Source organism: Pongo pygmaeus, chromosome 16 (genome assembly GCF_028885625.2).
Source record: "Pongo pygmaeus isolate AG05252 chromosome 16, NHGRI_mPonPyg2-v2.0_pri, whole genome shotgun sequence".
In the NCBI taxonomy this organism is placed as follows: domain Eukaryota; kingdom Metazoa; phylum Chordata; class Mammalia; order Primates; family Hominidae; genus Pongo; species Pongo pygmaeus.
The window spans coordinates 80,211,931-80,232,443 of NC_072389.2; the positions used below are offsets into that span (position 1 = coordinate 80,211,931).

The 20,513-nt window shown below is 54.0% G+C and overlaps 2 protein-coding genes across 7 annotated transcripts in view; one reads left to right on the top strand and one right to left on the bottom strand.

Moving 5' to 3' along the window:
* Nucleotides 1–13,633, top strand: part of CLK3 (CDC like kinase 3) — a 21,821-nt gene extending 8,188 nt beyond the window's left edge. For 3 of the 4 annotated variants that reach the window (XM_063652765.1, XM_054450236.2, XM_054450238.2), the window contains exons 2-13: nucleotides 2,729–2,880; nucleotides 3,541–3,757; nucleotides 5,633–5,729; nucleotides 6,007–6,073; nucleotides 8,415–8,531; nucleotides 9,312–9,478; nucleotides 10,862–10,956; nucleotides 11,049–11,178; nucleotides 11,480–11,562; nucleotides 12,119–12,198; nucleotides 12,457–12,547; nucleotides 13,222–13,633. In XM_063652765.1, coding sequence (XP_063508835.1) covers nucleotides 2,729–2,880; nucleotides 3,541–3,757; nucleotides 5,633–5,729; nucleotides 6,007–6,073; nucleotides 8,415–8,531; nucleotides 9,312–9,478; nucleotides 10,862–10,956; nucleotides 11,049–11,178; nucleotides 11,480–11,562; nucleotides 12,119–12,198; nucleotides 12,457–12,547; nucleotides 13,222–13,398 — 1,473 coding nt within the window. In that variant the 3' untranslated portion in view covers nucleotides 13,399–13,633. Of the gene's footprint in view, nucleotides 1–2,728; nucleotides 2,881–3,540; nucleotides 3,758–5,632; nucleotides 5,730–6,006; nucleotides 6,074–8,414; nucleotides 8,532–9,311; nucleotides 9,479–10,861; nucleotides 10,957–11,048; nucleotides 11,179–11,479; nucleotides 11,563–12,118; nucleotides 12,199–12,456 lie in introns of all 4 variants that reach the window. The other variant, XM_063652764.1, reaches the window with a different exon arrangement.
* A 439-nt stretch (nucleotides 13,634–14,072) lies between these two features.
* Nucleotides 14,073–20,513, bottom strand: part of EDC3 (enhancer of mRNA decapping 3) — a 71,665-nt gene continuing 65,224 nt past the window's right edge. For all 3 annotated transcript variants that reach the window (XM_054450239.2, XM_063652766.1, XM_054450240.2), the window contains exons 6-7: nucleotides 18,927–19,144; nucleotides 14,073–16,457 (exon numbers count right to left, since the gene is read on the bottom strand). In XM_054450239.2, coding sequence (XP_054306214.1) covers nucleotides 16,123–16,457; nucleotides 18,927–19,144 — 553 coding nt within the window. In that variant the 3' untranslated portion in view covers nucleotides 14,073–16,122. The remainder of the gene's footprint in view (nucleotides 16,458–18,926; nucleotides 19,145–20,513) is intronic.

Below are 20,513 nucleotides of genomic sequence, written 5' to 3' on the forward strand. Positions count from 1 at the left end.
TCCCGCCCGGGAGTCTCTAGCTTTAGTTCCGGGTGTGGGTGCCCTGATGTGGAGCTGGGGTGGAAATTGCCTGAACCAGGCCCCCATCAGAGGCGGAGTTGGCAGCCTTCCAGCTTGCCTCCTTGATGTCCTTGAAAAGGAGGAGCGTTTCACCCGTTGGTGGTGGAGGCTTGCGAGGTGGCAGGTTTGAGGTTGCAGTGGTAGGGCAGTGCCAGCCAAAAATAACCATGGGTGCTGGGGTGGCTGGAATCCGGGAGGGCAGCCTCTGACCTGGCTGGCTGCACTTCTAGTCAGCCCAGTTCTCTGGCCAGGAACAGCAAAAGAGAAGCCGACAAGGCCTGTGCTCAAAGTTGACATCCTTGACTTGGTTTCCTTCATATCACCTTTTTCCTCATTGTGCAGAGCAGAGCTTCCCAAAGCATAATTGTAGCCTTTAGCTGCTTTTTAAACAAGCTGTTTGCTGAGGTTTTAGAGAATCAGAGATAATTGAGAAATGGGCCCTAGAGCCCTGGCTGGATGATACCTGCTATTTCCAATATTTTACTTGCCTAGAATGTGTTAAAGGAAGGATACTCTTCTCTGTTATTGCTTTGTGTGTAGTACCTTATAACTCTCATACTTGTCATCTCTTTTGCCAGGCTGGGAGATGTTATCTCCATTTTCCAGGCATGCTAACCAAGGTCTAGAGTGATTTGTCTAAGGTCATGAGGCTGGTATGTGACAGCACTAGGATTTAGTTTAGTTTTCTGCCAGAGCTCTCGCCTCCCAGTTTCCTTGGAAGGGACTTATAAAATGTCTGTAAGGCATTTAACACAGCCCTGAAGTGTTACCTGGAACTTTCAGATGTTCATGAAAAGCTGCCACTAGTACCTCTGTGGGCACAAAGCTGTGCTAGGCATTTCACTTACAGGAGAGACATATTTAATCGTCACAGAACCTTGTAAGAGATTACTATTCCCGTGTTGCAAGACGAAGCTGATGGTCAGAGTAGTGTAATAATTTGTTCAAAGGCACACAGCTAGAAGTGGCATGCCATGATTCAGATTGACATCTATATGACTCTGAAATTTTGTTTTCCATTGATGTGAATATGTATGGACATAAGAATCTTCTAGGTCCCAGGAGGTAGTCTTTGGCCTGGTGTGACCGTGACCGTGTCCTCCAGCTCTGGTGTTTGTCTGCCCAGTGAGGATGGGCAGGACCATACTTGCCTTGTGGCACGACATGTGCCCTGGCCAATAGAGCATCTTCTGGGTCAATTACTGGGGTGTGAGTTACTGCTTTCATTCCATAGCTTGGGCACCTGACCCAGAGTAATTGCAGGAAAACAGTGAAATATTAGTCAGCTGATTACCAAAACAACAAATCTAAGCTTTTGGGGAGGTGATTTTACAAAATATTTATCTCCAAAGACTTCCCAGGTACACGGGGGAAGACAAGTTAGTAGGGAGATAGAGGGCTTTCTTAGGGACACGGAGAGGCTCCCAGGGGTTTGGTCACATAGGCCTCACTGTCCTGCTCAAGCATGGGGAGCTGTTCCATGCTGCTCTTCTCCTGACAGACCCTGCTGGTGAGACGGGGCAGCCTCAGTGGGTTTGTACAAAATGTGCTTGGCCAGGCAAGCTCAGGACTGACCATGACTGGAGGTTGGCTGTGGCCAAGTGTGAGTGTTGGGAAGAAGGCTGGCTCCATGGAGGCAGTCAGGGATTGACGTATGGGTGGAGCAGGTTGCTGGCCTCACATGGCCAGCTTTCTCCGCTGGTGGTGGATCCAGCCTGGCAATTTCATGTGGTGGATATAAGTCCTCACTGAACAGGGATAGTGAGGTGGAGCTCTTTTACCTGCCAGATGGCTAACCCTCTGGCTATCCTGGGATAGGCGGAGGGTAGGATACTAGAGCCGGAGAGCTAGAAGAAGGGACAGTAACGGTACTGTTGGATAAAGGCAAGGCACCTGGCAGGGCACTATGGGGGTCTAAAAGGGTGCTAAATGGGCAAGAAAGTTGGATACTCTGAGGACCCTGGCATCCTTCCCCGTGCTGAGACCCAGGATGAGCCAGCAAGGGCTGGATAGACCCGCTGGGTCCACGTCTCCTTGGGTTGACCCTCAGGAGGGCTACGGAATGTTTGTGAGGCCTGTGTGCCTCTTTCTCCAAGGGCTGCTCTTCTAGTCTCTTTTGTGGCTCCTCATGCTCAGTTGTGGTCCTTACTCCCTTGAGTGGGGTCCAGTTCAGGGCCCTAGCCAGACAGCGTTCAGCTTCCCAAACTTGAGGGTTTTGAGCCCTCGCCTCCTGTGTACAGCCCTTTGCCTGGCCTCTGACTTTACAGAGCATTCACTTCATGGGACTCCCCTGGGCGGGAGGGAATAGAGTGCAGGAGGCTCCCCTTTCTCCTGCCTTTGATCTTCCTGTGGTAGTGTTCACCGTCCCCACCCAGGGTTCCTGCCTCAGCCCCTGGCCCTGGCTCACCCAGTTCCCTGAGCATCCAGGCCACCAGGCTAGTGATGCTCTGCTGGGAGGCAGCTGTTTGTTCACTGGCAGAGAAGGTTGTTTCCTATTGTCTGCTTTTTGACCAGTGTGACCTCAGAGTTCTTCATAAACCTCTGGGAGGGGCCGCCTTCAAACAGAACAATGAGCCTCTTCAGGAGCAACCGGGAAGCCCCAGGCAGCCCCATGGCTGGAGGTGGCTGGCTGTGTGTTTAGCAGGGCTTTCTGTTCCTCGTGGCCTAGATGCATCACTGTAAGCGATACCGCTCCCCTGAACCAGACCCGTACCTGAGCTACCGATGGAAGAGGAGGAGGTCCTACAGTCGGGAACATGAAGGGAGACTGCGATACCCATCCCGAAGGGAGCCTCCCCCACGGAGATCTCGGTCCAGAAGGTGAGAGGGAACTAGATAGGAGGGAAAGACTCCTTCTGTCAGCTGGGCTCAGCTGTGGCAGCTCCAGACTCCTTGAGATGACTCCATTCCTGCCCAGCTGCTCCTGGATCCCTGCCCTGTCCTCTTTGGGCTCCTCCACTAACCTCACCTGCGTGCCTTGGCCTCAGCAGTAGCCACCATCCCTGCTGCCCACTCTTTCTCTGTCTTGGAGTGCCTATTCTTCTCCCCACACATTCCCCCATTTTCTAGGCCAGCATCTTTCCTGCTTAACCTCCTAAGCCTTCCTTGGTGAGGATTAGGAACATAACCTCACCCCTGGAAAGGTTGCTCCCTGGGCCTATCTGAGCCCCCAAGCCAAACTTAGAGTTGCAGCAGGCCACAGGGAACTCTGGAGGGTATAGAACCCTCAGAGGCCCTCTACCATACTCCCCTTCCCCTGTACCCCTCCTCCTACGGCTGGAGGATGCTGTTGTTGGACAGGGCTCTGGAGGGCGGGCTTAGTACCTTTGCACCCTCCCCTCTCTGCCCACTTCCCACCAGTCTGGATGCTTTTAGCACAGGCTGTCCCCCTTCAGCCCTTTACAGTGGCCCTACCACAGGTCTGTTGCCTGCTAACAGCAAGGACCCAGCTGACCAGCGTCCCCATCCCGCTTTTGGCAGCCATGACCGCCTGCCCTACCAGAGGAGGTACCGGGAGCGCCGTGACAGCGATACATACCGGTGTGAAGAGCGGAGCCCATCCTTTGGAGAGGACTACTATGGATCTTCACGTTCTCGTCATCGTCGGCGATCGCGGGAGAGGGGGCCATACCGGACCCGCAAGCACGCCCACCACTGCCACAAACGCCGCACCAGGTCTTGTAGCAGCGCCTCCTCGGTGAGTGGTAGCCAGAGTGTGCTGGCTGGGGCTTAAAGGCCTCATCTCTTCCTAGCCTTCTCTCAGGCTGGCTGGTCCGGGTGAGTACTGCCAGCCCTATGCACGTGCACTGGTGTGCGTGCATGTGTGTGTGTATGTGTTGTCTGGTCCAGGTGTAGGGCTGATCACAGGGCCCTGGCCCCTGTGTCTTCTGGCCCCTTCCAGTGGCAACTGTAGGAACTCTGGCTCCGATGCTGGCTGGTCCCTGGCCTGTCTGTGTCTACACAGTGCTCCAGACACAGGCCACGTGATGCAAGTGGCTGGGGACACTTCTTAGGAATCCTAGTAGAGTGGCTGGTATGGTGGTCTGCAGCTATATGGCTTGGTCCTTCCCACCCAGAGACTGCCTCCTCGTGTAACAGTGCTCTGATGTGGACTGCACCCACCTCTGCGTCTCATCTGCACACCCCCTCCCAAAGGCCCCAGTCTGGAGTGCCTCACAGGACGGGAGGATTTGCCTGTCAGCCAGCTCAGACTGGGAACTTCCCTTCTAATCTCCAGCCAGGCCCTCTCCAGCCGAGCCTGTTTACGAGGGGCAGTCGCAGTGAGGAGGGGCAGGTGCCTGTGTGATGGGGCATGTGAAGAAATGGCAGAAAGGCTGCCGCCCCAGGCCTCGTCCAGTTGCAGGCCACATGCCCAGAGCAGGGCCTGGCCAGTATTCCTAGCATGGAGGGTTGTAAGGTCTCTGGAGCCCACACTGCGCTCAGTCCCCTGGGGAAGCAAAGCCAGTTGTGTATTTCCGAGGTTACGTGCGGTCTTCTCTTCTCCCCTATCCCTCTTCCCTGCCTCTCTCCTGCCGGCCTTGAGGCCCCTGAGGAGCGGTGGAGAGGCCAGGCGTCTTCTCTGCCCAGCTCTTTCTGTGACTTCTTCGAGTGGCCACAAGTTGAGGGTTGATTGTGCTGGCGATTGCATTGTGGCCCTTTCACCTCTTTGCGCACTGCCACATGCTGCCACAGGATGGCAGTGCAGGTCTGGCTCTGTTTCTCTGTTTGGTGCCCTCTATCGATCGTCGTGAGGCTTGGGATGGGCCTAGATTGTGAGCAGCATGGGTGCCAAGGCCAGGGCAGGAGCTGGCATGGGGCCTGTGTGGGCCATTGTGGTAGGAAGCCTGGCAGTCAACCTGCCCAGAGGATCCCAGGCTGCTTTCCTGCTTGAGGCTGGTGGCAGGAAGGCTGCTGATGGAAGGCTGTTTCTGGTAGTGATGGTGAAATCTGACCAAGGATGCCGTCTGGAGGCAGGTAGCAGCTTGGCTCTGAGTGGCAGCTGTCAGGCATGTGCAAGTCTGCGTGGGCGAACAGAGGCAGGCAAGGACAGGCTGGGCATTCTGCAGCTGAAGCCGGAGGAGCCGCTGACCAGTCTGGATGGTTGGACCCAGGCGGGGCCAGCTGCCTTCTTGCGCCGCCGTTCTCACTGCATCTTCCGCTCTGGCCAAAGCCACATGGGAGGGTATGGGAGGGAGAGACTCGGAGGAGGAGGAGGGAGTCGGGGCGATGGCTCTCCTCACAGCGTGGCCCTCAGCAGCAGAGGCAGGTCATCTTCCTGAGCATTTGTGGCGCTCCTCTTAAAGATAATGTCCGAGTTTTCTTTACATACCTGTAGCTGTTTTTACTTTTCTGTTTTTGAAGTCAGTTTGTGTCTTGACGTGTCCCTTGCAATATCCCTATCGTTATATATGCTGTGTGCCTTATGAAATGCTGGGATCTGGAAAATCCAACCAACCAACCCACCGGCTCCTCACCGTCTCCACCTCTGCCTTTGACTGACACCTCAATCTGTCAATCGGAACCGCCTACCATGCGATTGGTCGGATGGCGTTTCGGGGGGCGGTGCATGCAGAGAAGCCAACAGAGCAGTAAGCGCAGCAGCCGGAGTGTGGAAGATGACAAGGAGGGTCACCTGGTGTGCCGGATCGGCGATTGGCTCCAAGAGCGATGTACAGCCACCTTTCGTAAAACTTTACCTCTCTACTTTCTACCCCCCTTGTTAGACGAGACCTCTCCTGCCTGGAGGGGCTTCTAGTGCGCGTGGTGCCTTAGCGGGGCCACCAGTAATTGCCTGAATGACACAGACACTAGCAACTTCCATTTTTAAGAGTGTAGCAGTGAGAGAGAAACCTTTTTTGTTTTTGAGAATTTGAATGCTGTGAACTTGCAGGAGCTGCCAACTCCCTGCCCTCCAGATTCTCATGCCCAATTTCTTTTCTCTCCTAGATGAGATTGTGGGGAACCTGGGTGAAGGCACCTTTGGCAAGGTGGTGGAGTGCTTGGACCATGCCAGGTGAGCGAGCTGGGGCAGTACAGCTGGCTCTGGATGTGATCTTCCTGGGAAGAACTGGCCTGAGGTTCTTGAGGGTGGCAGCTATCAGAGCTTAACTTTTTTCTTTTTGAAGGGTGGCATCAAAGTAGGGTTCCGACCTGTCCATGTTGGGGTTTTGCTGATCCCCTGTAATAAGGGAGAAATTCTTGGGTCCTGCAGTTATGTGGCATCCCTACCCAAGAATTGTTGGTCAGTGAAAGGTTCTGCTCCAATCTCTCTACTTCTCCAGGGCTGTGGTGGTGGATATCAGAACAGGGCCAAGGCCCCGACTCCCCTGTGGCTTGGAGCTGCTTCCTGTGGTAACTTTTAGGTTCTTGGCCTGGCAAGGGGCTAGGAGTACCAGTAAGCCCAGCCCAAGCATAAGTCCCATCCCCTGAGGGTCTGCCTGAGAGGCTGTGCAGATCTCAGTCGAGAGAAACATGACCCTGGGCTTTCTCACCAAGCAGGCTGCTGCCTTCTTCAGTGTGGCTAGGGTAGTGTGTGGTCTCCGCTGAGTGTGCCTGGCAGAGTGGGGTATACCTGTGTGTGTCATGCTGCACCTCACTCTCTCTCCCAAGCCCAACAGTGCAATAGTTTTTTCCCCTTACCATTCCACAAGACGAACATTTGCTTCTTCTCCTATAGGTCTGGGTTGGGGAGGCCACCTCCAGGGAGCCAGTTGCCTCCCTGCCATAGGCTCTCTAGTTGGTTTGGCACTTCAGCTACAAAGTGCTTGTGTCCTCACTGGAGCCACATGCCACCCATATGTGGCCCTCTCGCTATTTCAGAGATGAATAAACATGCTCAGGGTTTGCCTGCTTCATACTCCAGTTAACAGCAGAGCTGGCCACCACTGCGCTGTAGTGCTCCTACATTAAATGGGGTGTTCATGTCATTCAGACCCAGGCGTCCAGCCTTTCCCGTGGCCACAAGATAGACTGAGAGGAAGTGTCCATTTGCTCCAAGTTTCCATGTAAATGCCTGTACAACTCAGCGTGGCCCAAGAGGTTAGGGTTGGGACCAGTGGGTGGAGGGACATGCACAACCACACCGTGGCCAGGTGGAGACATGGCAGACTCAACAGCCGGGACATGTAGGCGGTCTGGGCTGCTCCTCTCTGAGGAGCTGGAGGGAAAATGAGCCTCTGGAGTCACTAGGGGGCAGGTGGAGGGTCCAGGGAAACTTGACGGGACTCAAAGGGAGCCAGGGCCAGTGGGAGTTGTCATGCAGAGGCAGAATTCAGCTCAGCGAAAGGTAGAGTCTTATTCTAAGAGCCGTGCAACTCTGACAGGGGCTGCCTTGGAAGTGATGAGCTCCCTGTGCGGAGGACTGGAATGCCACAGAGGGACCTTGTTTTAGGAGGAGGCCAGAGTACATGGCCTTTCCCCTGAGGTCCCTTCCTGCCCTGAGAATCTGGGAAAATAGGATAGGGAGAAAAAAGCAGGGGATTCTCTAGAAGGTCCCTTTACCCTGGGCCTGTGAGCCTTAGGCACCACAGTCAGCCTCCCTGAGGCCTCAGAGGACATGCCTTTCTAGACTAGGACTGTCTCATTCCCCACTGGGCATCTGAATTCTAGCTGTCCTTTCCTGACAGGGCCTGGCATCCGAGCCTCAGCAGGTTTCCTTCTCTGCTGGCTCCCTGCAGATGGCCTCCTGGGGTGGGGTTGGGGGTGGGAAGCACAGAGCAGGGACTGTTAAAACCTTCTTTGGACACTTAAGAAGGGTTCCTGGCATTTTGTGGTCACTGATAAACACTGTGGCAGGTAGGTGCGGCTGGAGAGGGGTGTGGTAAAGGGAGTGGCCCTGGGCCTCACAGTGAGAGGTACCCTTGCTGGTACCCCTACCTCTTGCCAGATCTTTACTTAATCCTGGAACCCCCATCCCTGTTTGCTCAGACTTGCAGACAAGCTTAGGAAGGTCAAGAGGTGCCGCAGGAGGCCTCTCGGTGGGACAGCCTGGCCAGGGTTGGGGCTGCCTGGCCTATAGGTTAGGTCACTGTGTGAGCTCTTGGACTGGCACTGGTTAAGCAGGATTGGCCTCTACTCTCCCACACTCCTTTGGGAGCTGGCAGTGGCTGAGAACATAAAAGCCTAAGGATGGCAAGGATGCTAAGAGCATTAACTCACAGATGCCAGGGAGTTTGCTGTTGGGTGGGCAAAGGTCTGGTGTTGCATAGGGCAGGCTGGGCATCCAGTATCTGCTTTCTTCAGTGCCGGCTGCTCCTGGAGTGGTGTTTGTTGGGAGTTGCTGGGTTTGGGTGGAGGGTGGGGGAAGGACTGGGCAGCTGCTGATAAGAACCTCTGTTTCCTTCCTGGGTACCCAGAGGGAAGTCTCAGGTTGCCCTGAAGATCATCCGCAATGTGGGCAAGTACCGGGAGGCTGCCCGGCTAGAAATCAACGTGCTCAAAAAAATCAAGGAGAAGGACAAAGAAAACAAGTTGTGAGTATCTGCAGGGAGTGGGAGGGAAGCCTTCAGTGGGGCTGCTGGACCCCCAGGGGCTTAGTAGTGTGCCTTCACCCGTCTGCACTGTGCCTTCTCCCCACACTCGAGAGCCAGGGGAGTCTGGCAAAGGTCTTGCTGGAAGCCTTTAGACTGCAGTCCAGTCTTCACCCCAGCTGGCTCTGTGTCCTGAGGAAGGCCTCCCAGCCCTGCATTTGTGAATTGGGGAGCTCACTGGATTATGCTGGGCGTAAGACAAGATAAAAACATGAAGGTGGGGCTCTCACATAGTAGGAGATACCCAAAAGAGGGCCTTTCTGTGGCAGACACACTGAGCACTCTCCTTCACGCACTGTGCTGAGCCTGGGCAGATGGGTGAATCCAGCACAGACCCTCACGAAGCTCAGCAGAGTGAGCAAGTGGAGAAAAGCAGCACCAGTCCTGCGGAGTGCACTAGCACTTTCCATCTCTCCCTCAGCAACTCTGAGGCAGGGCTTCTTCCACATCATAAGTAGGGAAGCTCGGAGGGCTTGGACCGGAACCATGGACATCTCCCCTACCCCCCCACGAGAAGCTTAGTCCTTGCCCAGAGCTCATCTGGTTATTGGGTGATGGCTAGTGGGGAGAGGTGCTCTTGCTCTGATTCTCTTGCATTGTGTGTATCTGCATTCTGGTGTGTGAGCCGGTGGCCTAGGAGAGAGTTGGGCACTGTCTTCATCTGAGAGAGGGGGTGAGGCAGGCCCCCAGCACACAGCCTGAGCCCTGCCCATCCTCCTCCAGCCTGTGCGTCTTGATGTCTGACTGGTTCAACTTCCACGGTCACATGTGCATCGCCTTTGAGCTCCTGGGCAAGAACACCTTTGAGTTCCTGAAGGAGAATAACTTCCAGCCTTACCCCCTACCACATGTCCGGCACATGGCCTACCAGCTCTGCCACGCCCTTAGATGTAAGTGTCCACCCTCAGAAGAAGCATGGGCAGCCACATGCCTGCAGCCAAGTCATCTGGTTACTTGTTGTCCCCATTCATTCCAGCACGTTACTAACCATTCTCCTGGGCCTGAGGGACACCAGATCCCCTTTGGCGGAAAGGCCTGTCTTCAGGTGGGAATCTCAGTGTGAGGATGGAAAGGCTAGGGCTCCCTCCAGGGACCTCCTCGACCAGCCTCTCTACCCCCAGGCGCTCAGGAAGAAAACAGAAAAGAACTGCTCTGGAATTGGCCTAACCACCAACCCTGCCTCCCTGCTTCATGCATGGGATAAAAAGGTAGAAGCCTGACCTGAAAGATAGCACCACAGGTCCTGCCCACATGGAGACCCTCTGTCTAACCCTGACTTGTCATCTCCCTGCTAGCCTTGAAAAGCATTATTTGGCGGTGCCAGGGCTCAGCGCAGTAGGATTTGCAGTGGTTGCAGCAGTACAGAAGGGCTCCTTGGTGAAGTTGGTAGGCCTTGAGCTAGAATCACTCAAGGTCACCCTGCATCGCTCCCCTACCCTGAGCACTGCTACTGTGATAGGCTGCAGGCCACTGGGGTGGGAAGCCCCACATGGATGAGAAGACAGGTGTCTTCCTCCTCCCACAGGATCTGCAAGATGGGACAGGGACAAGGATTCCAAGCAAGGGGAACAGCTTGGTGAGGCCTGGAGCCTGTTAACGGGCTAAGAATTGGCTCCAGTGGAGTAGGCTACCATTGGGGAGTGGTGGGCCACACAGTTGTGAGGGTCTTAAGCGCCAGATGGGAGCCTTGAGCTGAAAAGTGACTACTAGCAAGAAGCCACTGTCAGAAGGGGCTGGAGGGGAAAGGCTTCCCTGCTCATGACTAGCAATGAGAGGCGGGGCTGTCTTCCTGGGTATGCGACCTGTGCACTCAGTTGCACAGGACGCTGTGCTTGATTTAATGTCCTTTTGCCACCACCTTAACATTCTTAGTAACTTGAACAGGGGACCTGCATTTTCATTTTGCAAAGGGCCCTGCAAATTATGTAGCTGGTGCAGGGAAGAGGGAACCACCACGAGGCTGTTGCTGTAGCTCTGGTGAGAGACAGGTGAGGAGGCCTGGTCTCTGCAGAGGAGAGGTGGAGGGAGGTTTTTCGAATGGCAAATTTCTTTCCTACCCCCCTGCTAAAGTATCAGAACCCTCCAAGGCCTCAAGTACAGAGAACCCTTGAGAGGGAGGCCAGCACAGAGGCAGGCTGTAGTCCAGCTCCCTGCTGAGGTGGGGGTGTGAGGAGCTCTGGCAGTTGCTGGCATTGGAAGAGGGGTCTGGCCTAGAGCTGGCAGGAGAGCCAGCTTCTCAGTGCCTACTTCCCCTTCTTTCCCTGCTCCCTTAGTTCTGCATGAGAATCAGCTGACCCATACAGACTTGAAGCCAGAGAACATCCTGTTTGTGAATTCTGAGTTTGAAACCCTCTACAATGAGCACAAGGTATTGGTGGGGGTAAGGGTGAGGCCCTGTTTCAGGGGTGGGTTACCCGCTGGTGCAGACTCCTGACCTGACAGGCCTGCCTTGCCTTTCAGAGCTGTGAGGAGAAGTCAGTGAAGAACACCAGCATCCGAGTGGCTGACTTTGGCAGTGCCACATTTGACCATGAGCATCACACAACCATTGTGGCCACCCGTCACTATCGCCCGCCTGAGGTGATCCTTGGTGAGTGACTGTATGGCCTGTGACCTTGTCACACTGCACTGTTGTTGGGAGGGTATGAACAGAGGCAGTGGCATACCTGTCAGTCTCTGCCACCCAGGGCAGGCAGAGTTTCTCAGACCAAGGGGCCAGTGTCATGAGACACAGGTGACTGACCTGGCTTGATCTGTCAGCCTTACTGAGAGAGGGCCTTGTACTGGGATTTGGGCAAGACTCCTGCCAGCCGGTGTGGTGGCTGCCTTGTGACTTCCAGGCTGGAAGCATAGGGCCGGATCTCACAGCCTCTCCCCATCTTGGCTTGCAGAGCTGGGCTGGGCACAGCCCTGTGACGTCTGGAGCATTGGCTGCATTCTGTTTGAGTACTACCGGGGCTTCACACTCTTCCAGGTACAGCCACCCCGCATCGGTCCCCTACCCTGAGTACTGCTACAGTGATAGGCTGCAGGCCACTGGGGTGGGAAGCCCCACATGGATGAGAATACAGGTGTCTTCCTCCTCCCACTAATCATCATGTGAGATTCAGACTCTTAAGGATGTAGATGCTAAAGAGAATGCAGAGGTCAGGGTAGCTGGAACACTCAGAGGAGTCTTACGCTAGGCCATCGAGGATGGAGGATGGGGCAGGAGGTGACCTGACCTTCTAGATAAGGGGCACAGATGACTAAAGGCATCGGGATGGGCTGGGACAGGGCATGTTCTGGGCAGGGAGCGAAGAGCTAACCAGAGAGAAATGTAGTCACAGCCCAGTCCACCCCCACCTACAAGGGCTGAGGAGCCTGAGCCTGAGCACAGGCTGGCAGGAGAAGCTGGGGCTGCCGCTTCATTGGCAGGTTTGCATCTCCTGGGGCAGTGAGGGCACTTGCCCATCTTTCTTATTCCTTTTTCTCCTTGAAGGGGCCAGAGCTAGGACTGACCCCCTTGCACTGTCCCTAATCTTCCACAGACCCACGAAAACCGAGAGCACCTGGTGATGATGGAGAAGATCCTAGGGCCCATCCCATCACACATGATCCACCGTACCCGGTAAGGACCCCAGTAGCCCCCTCAGGGTTGGTATAGGGGCCTTTCTCTTCTTGGCTGTGGGTCAGCAGGGTACTGGATGTGGTGAGTCTTTGCTGGACAGTCCATGGCTCCCCAGGCACCTAAAAGCCTTCCCTGTGTGCCCCCGCAGACCTGTTGCCCTGGTTCTGCTGCTGTCTTGGGAGCTGCTCTTCCCCACCTCCCACCAGAGGCTTGTCCCCTTACTACTCCCACACTTGACTCCACCCCCTTAATTTTCAGGAAGCAGAAATATTTCTACAAAGGGGGCCTAGTTTGGGATGAGAACAGCTCTGACGGCCGGTATGTGAAGGAGAACTGCAAACCTCTGAAGGTCAGTTTCTGGCTACCCCCAGCTCAACTCATGCCAAGGAGAGACCCCAGGCACTGGGCAGACATACAGCAGAGACAGGCCAGGCCGCTAAAGGCTGCCTCCTCGATCCAGCTCTATGGGAGGCGGCACCCAAGACTGCTGGGTGCTGGCAGTGGGGCTTCTTGCAAACTGCCCCAGAGGGGCCCTTAGCCCTACCCCTTCCCCATAGGGTGGCTATGAATGTAATTGGGGAACACCAGAAGAGCCAGTTGTCAGAAACCCTGCTGCTTCTTGTCCCTCTCTCTCCTCGAAATTTTGGGAAGAACTAGGCAGGACTGAGGTGAGGGGGAGGGAAGACCTAGACATGGCCAGGAAGCCTCTGTCAACTGCATTTGGTGCTCGGACAAGTGAATTTCGCAGAGGTGATCTCTACCCACCTGTCAGGACTTTGCATGTGGGGGCAGAGGCATCAACCCAGCAAGACACCTAGTAGCCTGGCAAGTTCCGAGCAAAACGTTAAACAGGCATGAAAGGAAAGGAGCTGCTCATTGTCCAGGAGGGCGGAAGTAGAGTCCTCCAAGGAGGCATCACTGCCTCCTCGATCCAGTCCAGCAAGGCGTCCCAGAGGCAAGGGAACCTGCTGTGGCTTCCCACGACCCTGCCGTCACACTGAGGCACCTTGTGTCCCTGAGCAGAGTTACATGCTCCAAGACTCCCTGGAGCACGTGCAGCTGTTTGACCTGATGAGGAGGATGTTAGAATTTGACCCTGCCCAGCGCATCACACTGGCCGAGGCCCTGCTGCACCCCTTCTTTGCTGGCCTGACCCCTGAGGAGCGGTCCTTCCACACCAGCCGCAACCCAAGCAGATGACAGGCACAGGCCACCGCATGAGGAGATGGAGGGCGGGACTGGGCCGCCCAGCCCCTTGACTCCAGCCTCGACCACCAGGCCCCAGGCCAGAGCCACCCAATGAACAGTGCAATGTGAAGGAAGGCAGGAGCCTGCAGGGGAGCAGACTTGGTGCCCAGCTGCCAGAAAGCACAGATTTGACCCAAGCTATTTATATGTTGTAAAGTTATAATAAAGTGTTTCTTACTGTTTGTAACCCCTGGTACCAGTGTGTCCATCTCCAGGCTCCTTGCCTTCCCCTTACCTGACCTTATTAATAAAGTCTTTCTTAGCAGTTCAGCTTGTGGAGAGCTAAGTGTGAACTGGGCCAGGCACAGAAGAGCTAGACAGGGGTAAGACCAGAATTGGGGATGTCCTCTGGGCCCAGGCTGCTGAGCAGTCCTAGATGGCACCTCTGCCTTGCTGGCTTCTGTACCTCTCAGCCCCAGAGAACCTAAGGGAATCAGCCCACCGTGGCTAGCCAGGTGGGGTCTGGTTTTCCGCAGCTTGCCAGTCCCATTACTGGCCGGGACTTTAGGCTGTATGTGCCCAACAACTATGGCCTGCTGAGGGCAGGAGACAAGTGGGGCGGGTTCCTAGGCTGGGGCAGGCAGCACCTCATGACAGCCTACAGAGCAATTCACACGGCACAGGACTCAGTCATTCGGCTTTATTTCAGTGCTGGTTTTTGGTTCCCTAAGAGCTGCATGAGTGCTAGGCTTCACCACATGACTGGGGGCCCCTTGGGAACTGGGTACTATGGGCAGGATGCCCCTGAAAAGAACTGAAGACAGAGAAATCATACTTCTCTTTAATACCTCTGGGGAAGGCCCAGGCTAAGGATGAGGGCAGGGACCAGTCCCAGTGCCCCCTGGGGAGAGAAGAGGGAGAAGCTTGGGCACAAACTCCCAGTGGCCCCACAAGGCTATCATCCCTGGATCTCGCTGGAGTGGGCAGTCTCCTGGGCCAGGGTTGTTCTAGCTTGTTTCTCACTGTACCTAATTAGGGGGCCTAACTGCATTAACAGGCAGCCAGAACCTGCCTACCAAAATGCCTGTAACCTAGACTGCTCCTCGGATTGTGGCCAAGAGAGGGCCCCGGCTTGGGAGCTGCTTGGCCCTGAGAGTGAGCAGAGGCTCAGAGAATACACAGCACAAGGGTTATAGTCCCTGGCCTCTTCCCATTGCTGGAGACAATTTAAGACTGAAGGGAAGATGAGAGGAGGGGCCAGCCCTCTACCCTGGCTCGTCTGCTTCTGGCTATGTTCCTACAAGGAAAGTGATAACAGCCTGAAACCCATGGTACCAGGGCCTACCCTGTGTCCACAATCCTTGGTGAGCCCTTCTGCCCACCCATCCATCCGCTCAGCCAGTATGGGCAGACACAGAGCAGAAGCAGCCTGAAGCCCTGAAGCAGGCCTAAGCACAAGTCCTTGGCAGGAATCCCTGCCAGGGTTCCAGGCATAGATCCTGTTCTACCAGCCTCCAGGGCGTAGGGCTTGGCACCTTAGGATTTGAGCATCAGTGTGTTCCTATGGTTGGAACCCACACCAGCTAGCTCATCCAGAACTAGCCTCATTTTGCCATCTTTGAGACAGGGTGCTGGCCCCAAGCCTACTCATCTAGACTGGACAACTGTAAAGGGTTCAAAGCCCAGATGTCGTAAGAGCTGGGGTGGAGCTCAAGCACGGGAGCCCATCTGCCTGCTCTGGGATGACAGCTGCAAAGGACCGTTTCAGGGGAAGGGCAGAGGGAACAAAAGAGTAGGTGGGGCATGTATGTGCGGGCAAAGGGCTGGAGGAGTGGTGGCCTAGGACAGAAGCACCAGGAAGCCTCTTCTGGTTCAGCACCAGGCTCCCCCAGGGATATCCCCATCTGAGGGGTCTGGCCCCAGACTAGCCAAAGGCTCAACCTGCGCAGCTTTGAGGGTGGGGGCGGGCACTGCTGGCAAGATGGGCACTGTGGTTCTACAGTAATATAACCTCATACTACCTGTGCTGAAGACAACAGAACAACAAAATCCCAATACAGTAACACCATCCTAATGCCGCCCCCTTCCCTACCTCTGAGTGATGGAGGGAAAAGGAGGGAGAGATCCTTGGAAAAATCAGCATAAAACTTGGATCAGCTCAGGAGTAAGGGTCAAAACCCCCAAATCAACTAGTGGGGCTAGGGGAAGGCCTGGTCTGTCACAGCCCTGGACATGAATGGAGAGTGCAGGTCTGCCCTCTGGTGGACAGCTGCCGTGCAGCTGGTTCTACAGAGGAAGGGCTGTCTGCATGGGGAAAGCAGGGGAGACACAAAGCCACAAGCTCTGAAATAGAGCAGGTACAGGCCCCCAAACAGGACCTGGCCCACTCTTCAATATGTGTGCCCAGGCCCAGTGGCTGTAAACCTGAAACACAGTCTTGAGAGCTGCCTACGGCTGTAAACAAAGGCCCACCTGGCCGTGCAGGGGGCTGAGGGTAGAGATGCCTGGAGTTGCTGCACGCTCAGCCTGCCGCCCAGCCCAGAACCCAGTGGGAAAGACTTCCCTGGCTAAGAGCAAGTGACAGGTCAGTTTTAAGTAAGTGCTGTTCTCTCACAGAAGAAACAAACCCAAAAGAGAAAAAACTTTAACAGCAAGGTCCATGAAGCTTCATATCCTTAAGGCGTTCGTTATCAGGAGCAGCAGGGGACAGCAGGGTCCTGCCTGCGCAGGAACCCTCTAGGCAGAGTGCAGTGGGATAACAAACTTGCAGCCAAAGGGCGAGTGGTAGTTGATGCCCACCTCCTGGAAGACCTGCTGGGGAATGCCAATGTCGCACAAATAGATACGGCCTGCGTGCTCCCCCAGTGGCAGAGGCAGGCCCAGTGCCAGTGACCATTTGGCATCAATGCCCTGTTCAACTTCATGCACAGGAGGGTCTATGCTGAGTACTGGTGCCCGGTTCTGGTTGGCCCAGGCCACAGCTGCCTTGTACCAGGGTTGATCCCGCAGGAAGACGTTCTCAGGGCAATCCAGGCAGTTGATGACCAGGTCCACAGGGCTAGTGGGCAGATCTGCAGGTGGAAAGAGTGCCATCTGAAAATCCCTATGAGCAGAGAGCAGCCCAGGCTGAGACTAGGGCCCAGGTCGCCCCAAGGGTGTCTTTGTTTTCCAGACACCACTCCAATGCCTCTCCAAAGGCTGGCCTTCGTAAAGCTGGGCCAGGGCACAGGCCCTAGGAGTTGCAAGCTGGCTGGGCTGAGTGCTAGAGACCAAGTGCATGTCAGCCCAGCAGACCACTGCCCTCCTGGAGTTCTCAGGATGAATCATTGTCCTCCTGAGTGTGCAGAGCTTCTCAGGGCACAAAGCCCTCACCTCCTCTGCCTTCTCAGGCACGCCTCTGTATATCGAACTAATGCCCTGGGCACCTTATGACCTCTGGGAAGGCAGAGTCCACTGTCAATGTGGCCGTCACAGGGAAACCCCACTTAGGCCCAGCAAAAACAAGAGCTGACTGCTATCTGCTGACTGACCCAAGAAGGGTGAGCAGGTGAGAGCATGCTTATTCTATTCCGGCTGGCCTACTCATTCTACTCTAGCAAGCCTGTCCTCTCTCGTACTCATTATCTCACAGGAATGGGTCCTCCACTCAGCCCAACCTTAATTAAGAATTAAGAGGGAACCTACTACTATTCTCCCAGGCTCCTCTGCTCTAACCAGGCTTCTGGGACAGTATTAGAAAAGGCTGTCTCAACAAGTATGTAGATCCTGTACTGGCCTAAGAGGTTAAATTGAGATTAGCATAAATCAGACCAAACTTAATGGTTGTTGAGACTTATGTCCTGGAGCAGCTGGGATAGGAAAACCTCTGGGCAGCAAGAGAAAGAACTGCCTGGAAGGGGGCATCATGTTAAAAATTACAAGAAGGGGAACCCACACCAGGCCCCCTTCCCAGCTCTCAGCCTCGAGTAATAGCATTTCTCAGCTAGAGACTCACAACTTCCCTGCTTAGAATGTGCCACCGTGGGGAGTCCCTGTGGGTGATGAGGCTCTCAAGAGTGAGAGTGGCATCCTATCTTCTGTGTGCCCACAGGAGCCTGGCCCGAGACTTAGCAGGTGAAGGTTCTGGTCCAGGCTTTGCCCTTGACTCACCATCTGACCCCTGGTGAAGTCCTTTCCCTGGGCCATATTTGCTCTCTCCAATTCTTCTCCCTGCTGTTCTCATTTAAACCCATTCCAGTCAGACTCTGTCCCTACCACTCCACTTGAGACCACTCGTCAAGCTCACCAGAAGCCTCCACAGAGATGCTAAATCCAGTGGTTGATTCTGTCTTCCTTTTACCTCAACCTAGAACGGGGCTTGCTGACACAGCTGATCACATGCTCCTTTCTTCACTTGGCTTTCAGCTACCATACCCTCCTGGTTTTCTTTCTGCCCCACTGACCATTCCTGTCGCATCTCCTTGGTTAGGCTCTTTATTCCCTGACTTCTAAATAAAGAGCTCAGTTTTCCAACTTCTGTATCTACTCTCTTCCTATGTGACAGCATATCCAGGCTCCTCATGGCTTAAATATTCCCTATGGCTTGTAACTCTAGGCTGAATCCTTTCACTTCAGATTCATATAACTCCTTCCCTATCAACATTTCCACCTGCATATCCAATAGGTGTCTCAAGCTGAACTTCTGCTGTTCCTCCCCAAACCTTCTCCATCAAGCTTTCCCATCTCAGTGATCGTACCTCAGTTACTGAGGCCAAAAACTTTGGAGCCATTGCCAACTCTTCTCTTTCTCCCACCCCTCATACATCCAGTCTGTGGATTCTATCTCCAAAACTGATTTAGAAACGAACTACCTTCAGCACCGCTGGCACTACCACTCTGTCTTAGCCACCATAATCTCTCTATCCCCTGATCACAACAGCATCTTGACACTTCTCTGTACTCGTCTGTGTAGTCTACTCTCAAACAGCACCCAGAATGATCATCTGGAACCTAAATTTGATTATATCATTTCTCTACTTATTCCTTCAATGACTGCCCATCTCACCAGAGTAAAAGCCCAAATCCTTGTGGTCATCCCCAAGGCCCATGATGACCTGACCCTGAAATGTCCAAGTCTCCTACTCTCCACCCAGTCCTCCAACATGCCTCCTTTCCCTGCTTTGTTTTTATCCATATCACTTACTACAACTACACAAGTATGTTACATATCTTTTTGTTCCTCCTAACCAGAATATAAGCTCCACAGAAGAATGGATTTAAAAAAATCTGTTGCCATATCCCTAGCATCAGGAAGAGTGCCTGTTTAACAAATATTTGTGGAATGGACCAATGGGTCCCCAGCTCTTCATCTGAGTAGTCGGAGAGGGAGAAGCATAAGGGGATGGGAAGTAGTATATTACTGTTCTAAGACTCCTTAGAGGGGAACCACCATCCTTACACATGTAGTGCCTTTCCACCTGTTGCCACTGGGTGGCATGACGAGACCATCAAACTGCTCAGGAGGGAGGAGGCCTTCAGCCCAGCCCTGCCTAAGTGCTCACCTTTGAGGCTAGACACTTGTTGGCCTTGGGTCTTGCTGAAGAGCGACAGCTCGTTGGTGATAGATTCCAACATCTTGACAAAATTGGGCAGGAAAAGGATGACCTGGACATCATGGTTGGCTAGGTGCCTTCCACAGCTGATACCCTGAGCCCCCTTCACATGAGGTCCACACAGTAGAGCCACTGTAGGCCTCTGGTGAACATTTTTGGGATTCAACCTGGAAAAGAAGGTGAAGAAGCAGTATCAGCTACATACTTGCCAATCCCTTGCACCTATACCAGACAATTGCCTGTAGCACCTATTGGTCTCAGATCTCTTACCCACTGCTCACCAAGTCCCAGGCTCCAGAGGGGGACAAAATCCACTGCAGGCCAGGTCTATAAGGTGGCACTCCCATTGTCCCAAACCCCAGCCTCACATCATTGCTGGGTCCTTCCACTAAGTGATTCACCCAGATCTTGCTCCACACCAACACTGTTGCCAGAACACCGCTTTGCTGACCCATGAACACTTAGTAGTTCCTCTGCAGCCTTCTCTGCTCTTCTTTCCCAACAATGTGTCTGCTTCACTCCAGCAGGGCTGGTCTCATCCTCTCCTGCACTTGTAAGGCTCTTTCCTGCTTATGCTCAAACTACATCCCCTGCCCAGAAAGCCTTTCACTTTCCAAACTCTGAACCGCCTTTTCTTGGAGATCCAGCTCAAGGCTTACCTCTGCTGGGATTACTCTGGCTCATGCCTTTACCTCTCCTCAACTCCTAATAAGCTCACAGCAAGTACCATAGCTCTCCATTCTCCTCAGTCAGTTGCCAATGGCTCCCTTTACTGAGCTTAGTAGCTTACTGAAGTTAATGAAAGCAATGTTGCAGGCATTAACAGTACCTATTTCATAGGATGCTGTGCAGATTATTGGATGCCCAGCACTTAGCAGTGCCTAACACAAAGAAGGTAAGGTACTCAGTCAGTGCTGACCATGGAGGAGGCAGCAGGCCAAGGGTTACCTGGCCTCCTAGGCTAGCAGCTGCCTTGGATGAAGTAGTCACTTCCAGTTTTCTGCTATTCAAAGCTGAGACTCCTCTAGACTCAGAGAAGCCACAAATAAGGAGATAAAGAGGATTAACCCCGGAGCTGTGCCCAACTCACAGGCAGCACAGTTGGCTCACGGGGCAGCAAGGTAGGGAGGAGATGGACGGCAGGGCCATAGGTCCCTGACTAGTGGCAGAGCAATGATAGTCACTTACCGGTTTCCCAAAGGGAGGAAGATGACAAGATGTCAAGCTAAGAGGAGCTTCATAACTGCCCTCATTCCCAAACACATTTTGGAGAATTTAACAATCTAATCTATATTCCAGACACCAAACCATGTGCCTTCCCATTTCTGCATTTAGAGGAAATATGATGAGAATTGCTCCCTTCAGAGGATGCTGCAGAGTTGTGGAATCTGACTCACTTTGTTCTCTAAAAGGGTTCTTCCTCTCAGGGAGAATCTCTCCCGCCCCCAATCAAAAGAAGCAGAGCACAGCATTCACACACCCAGCGGCAAGGTATAGAGTATACGGGCACTGGAAACGGACCTATGTGGATTAGAG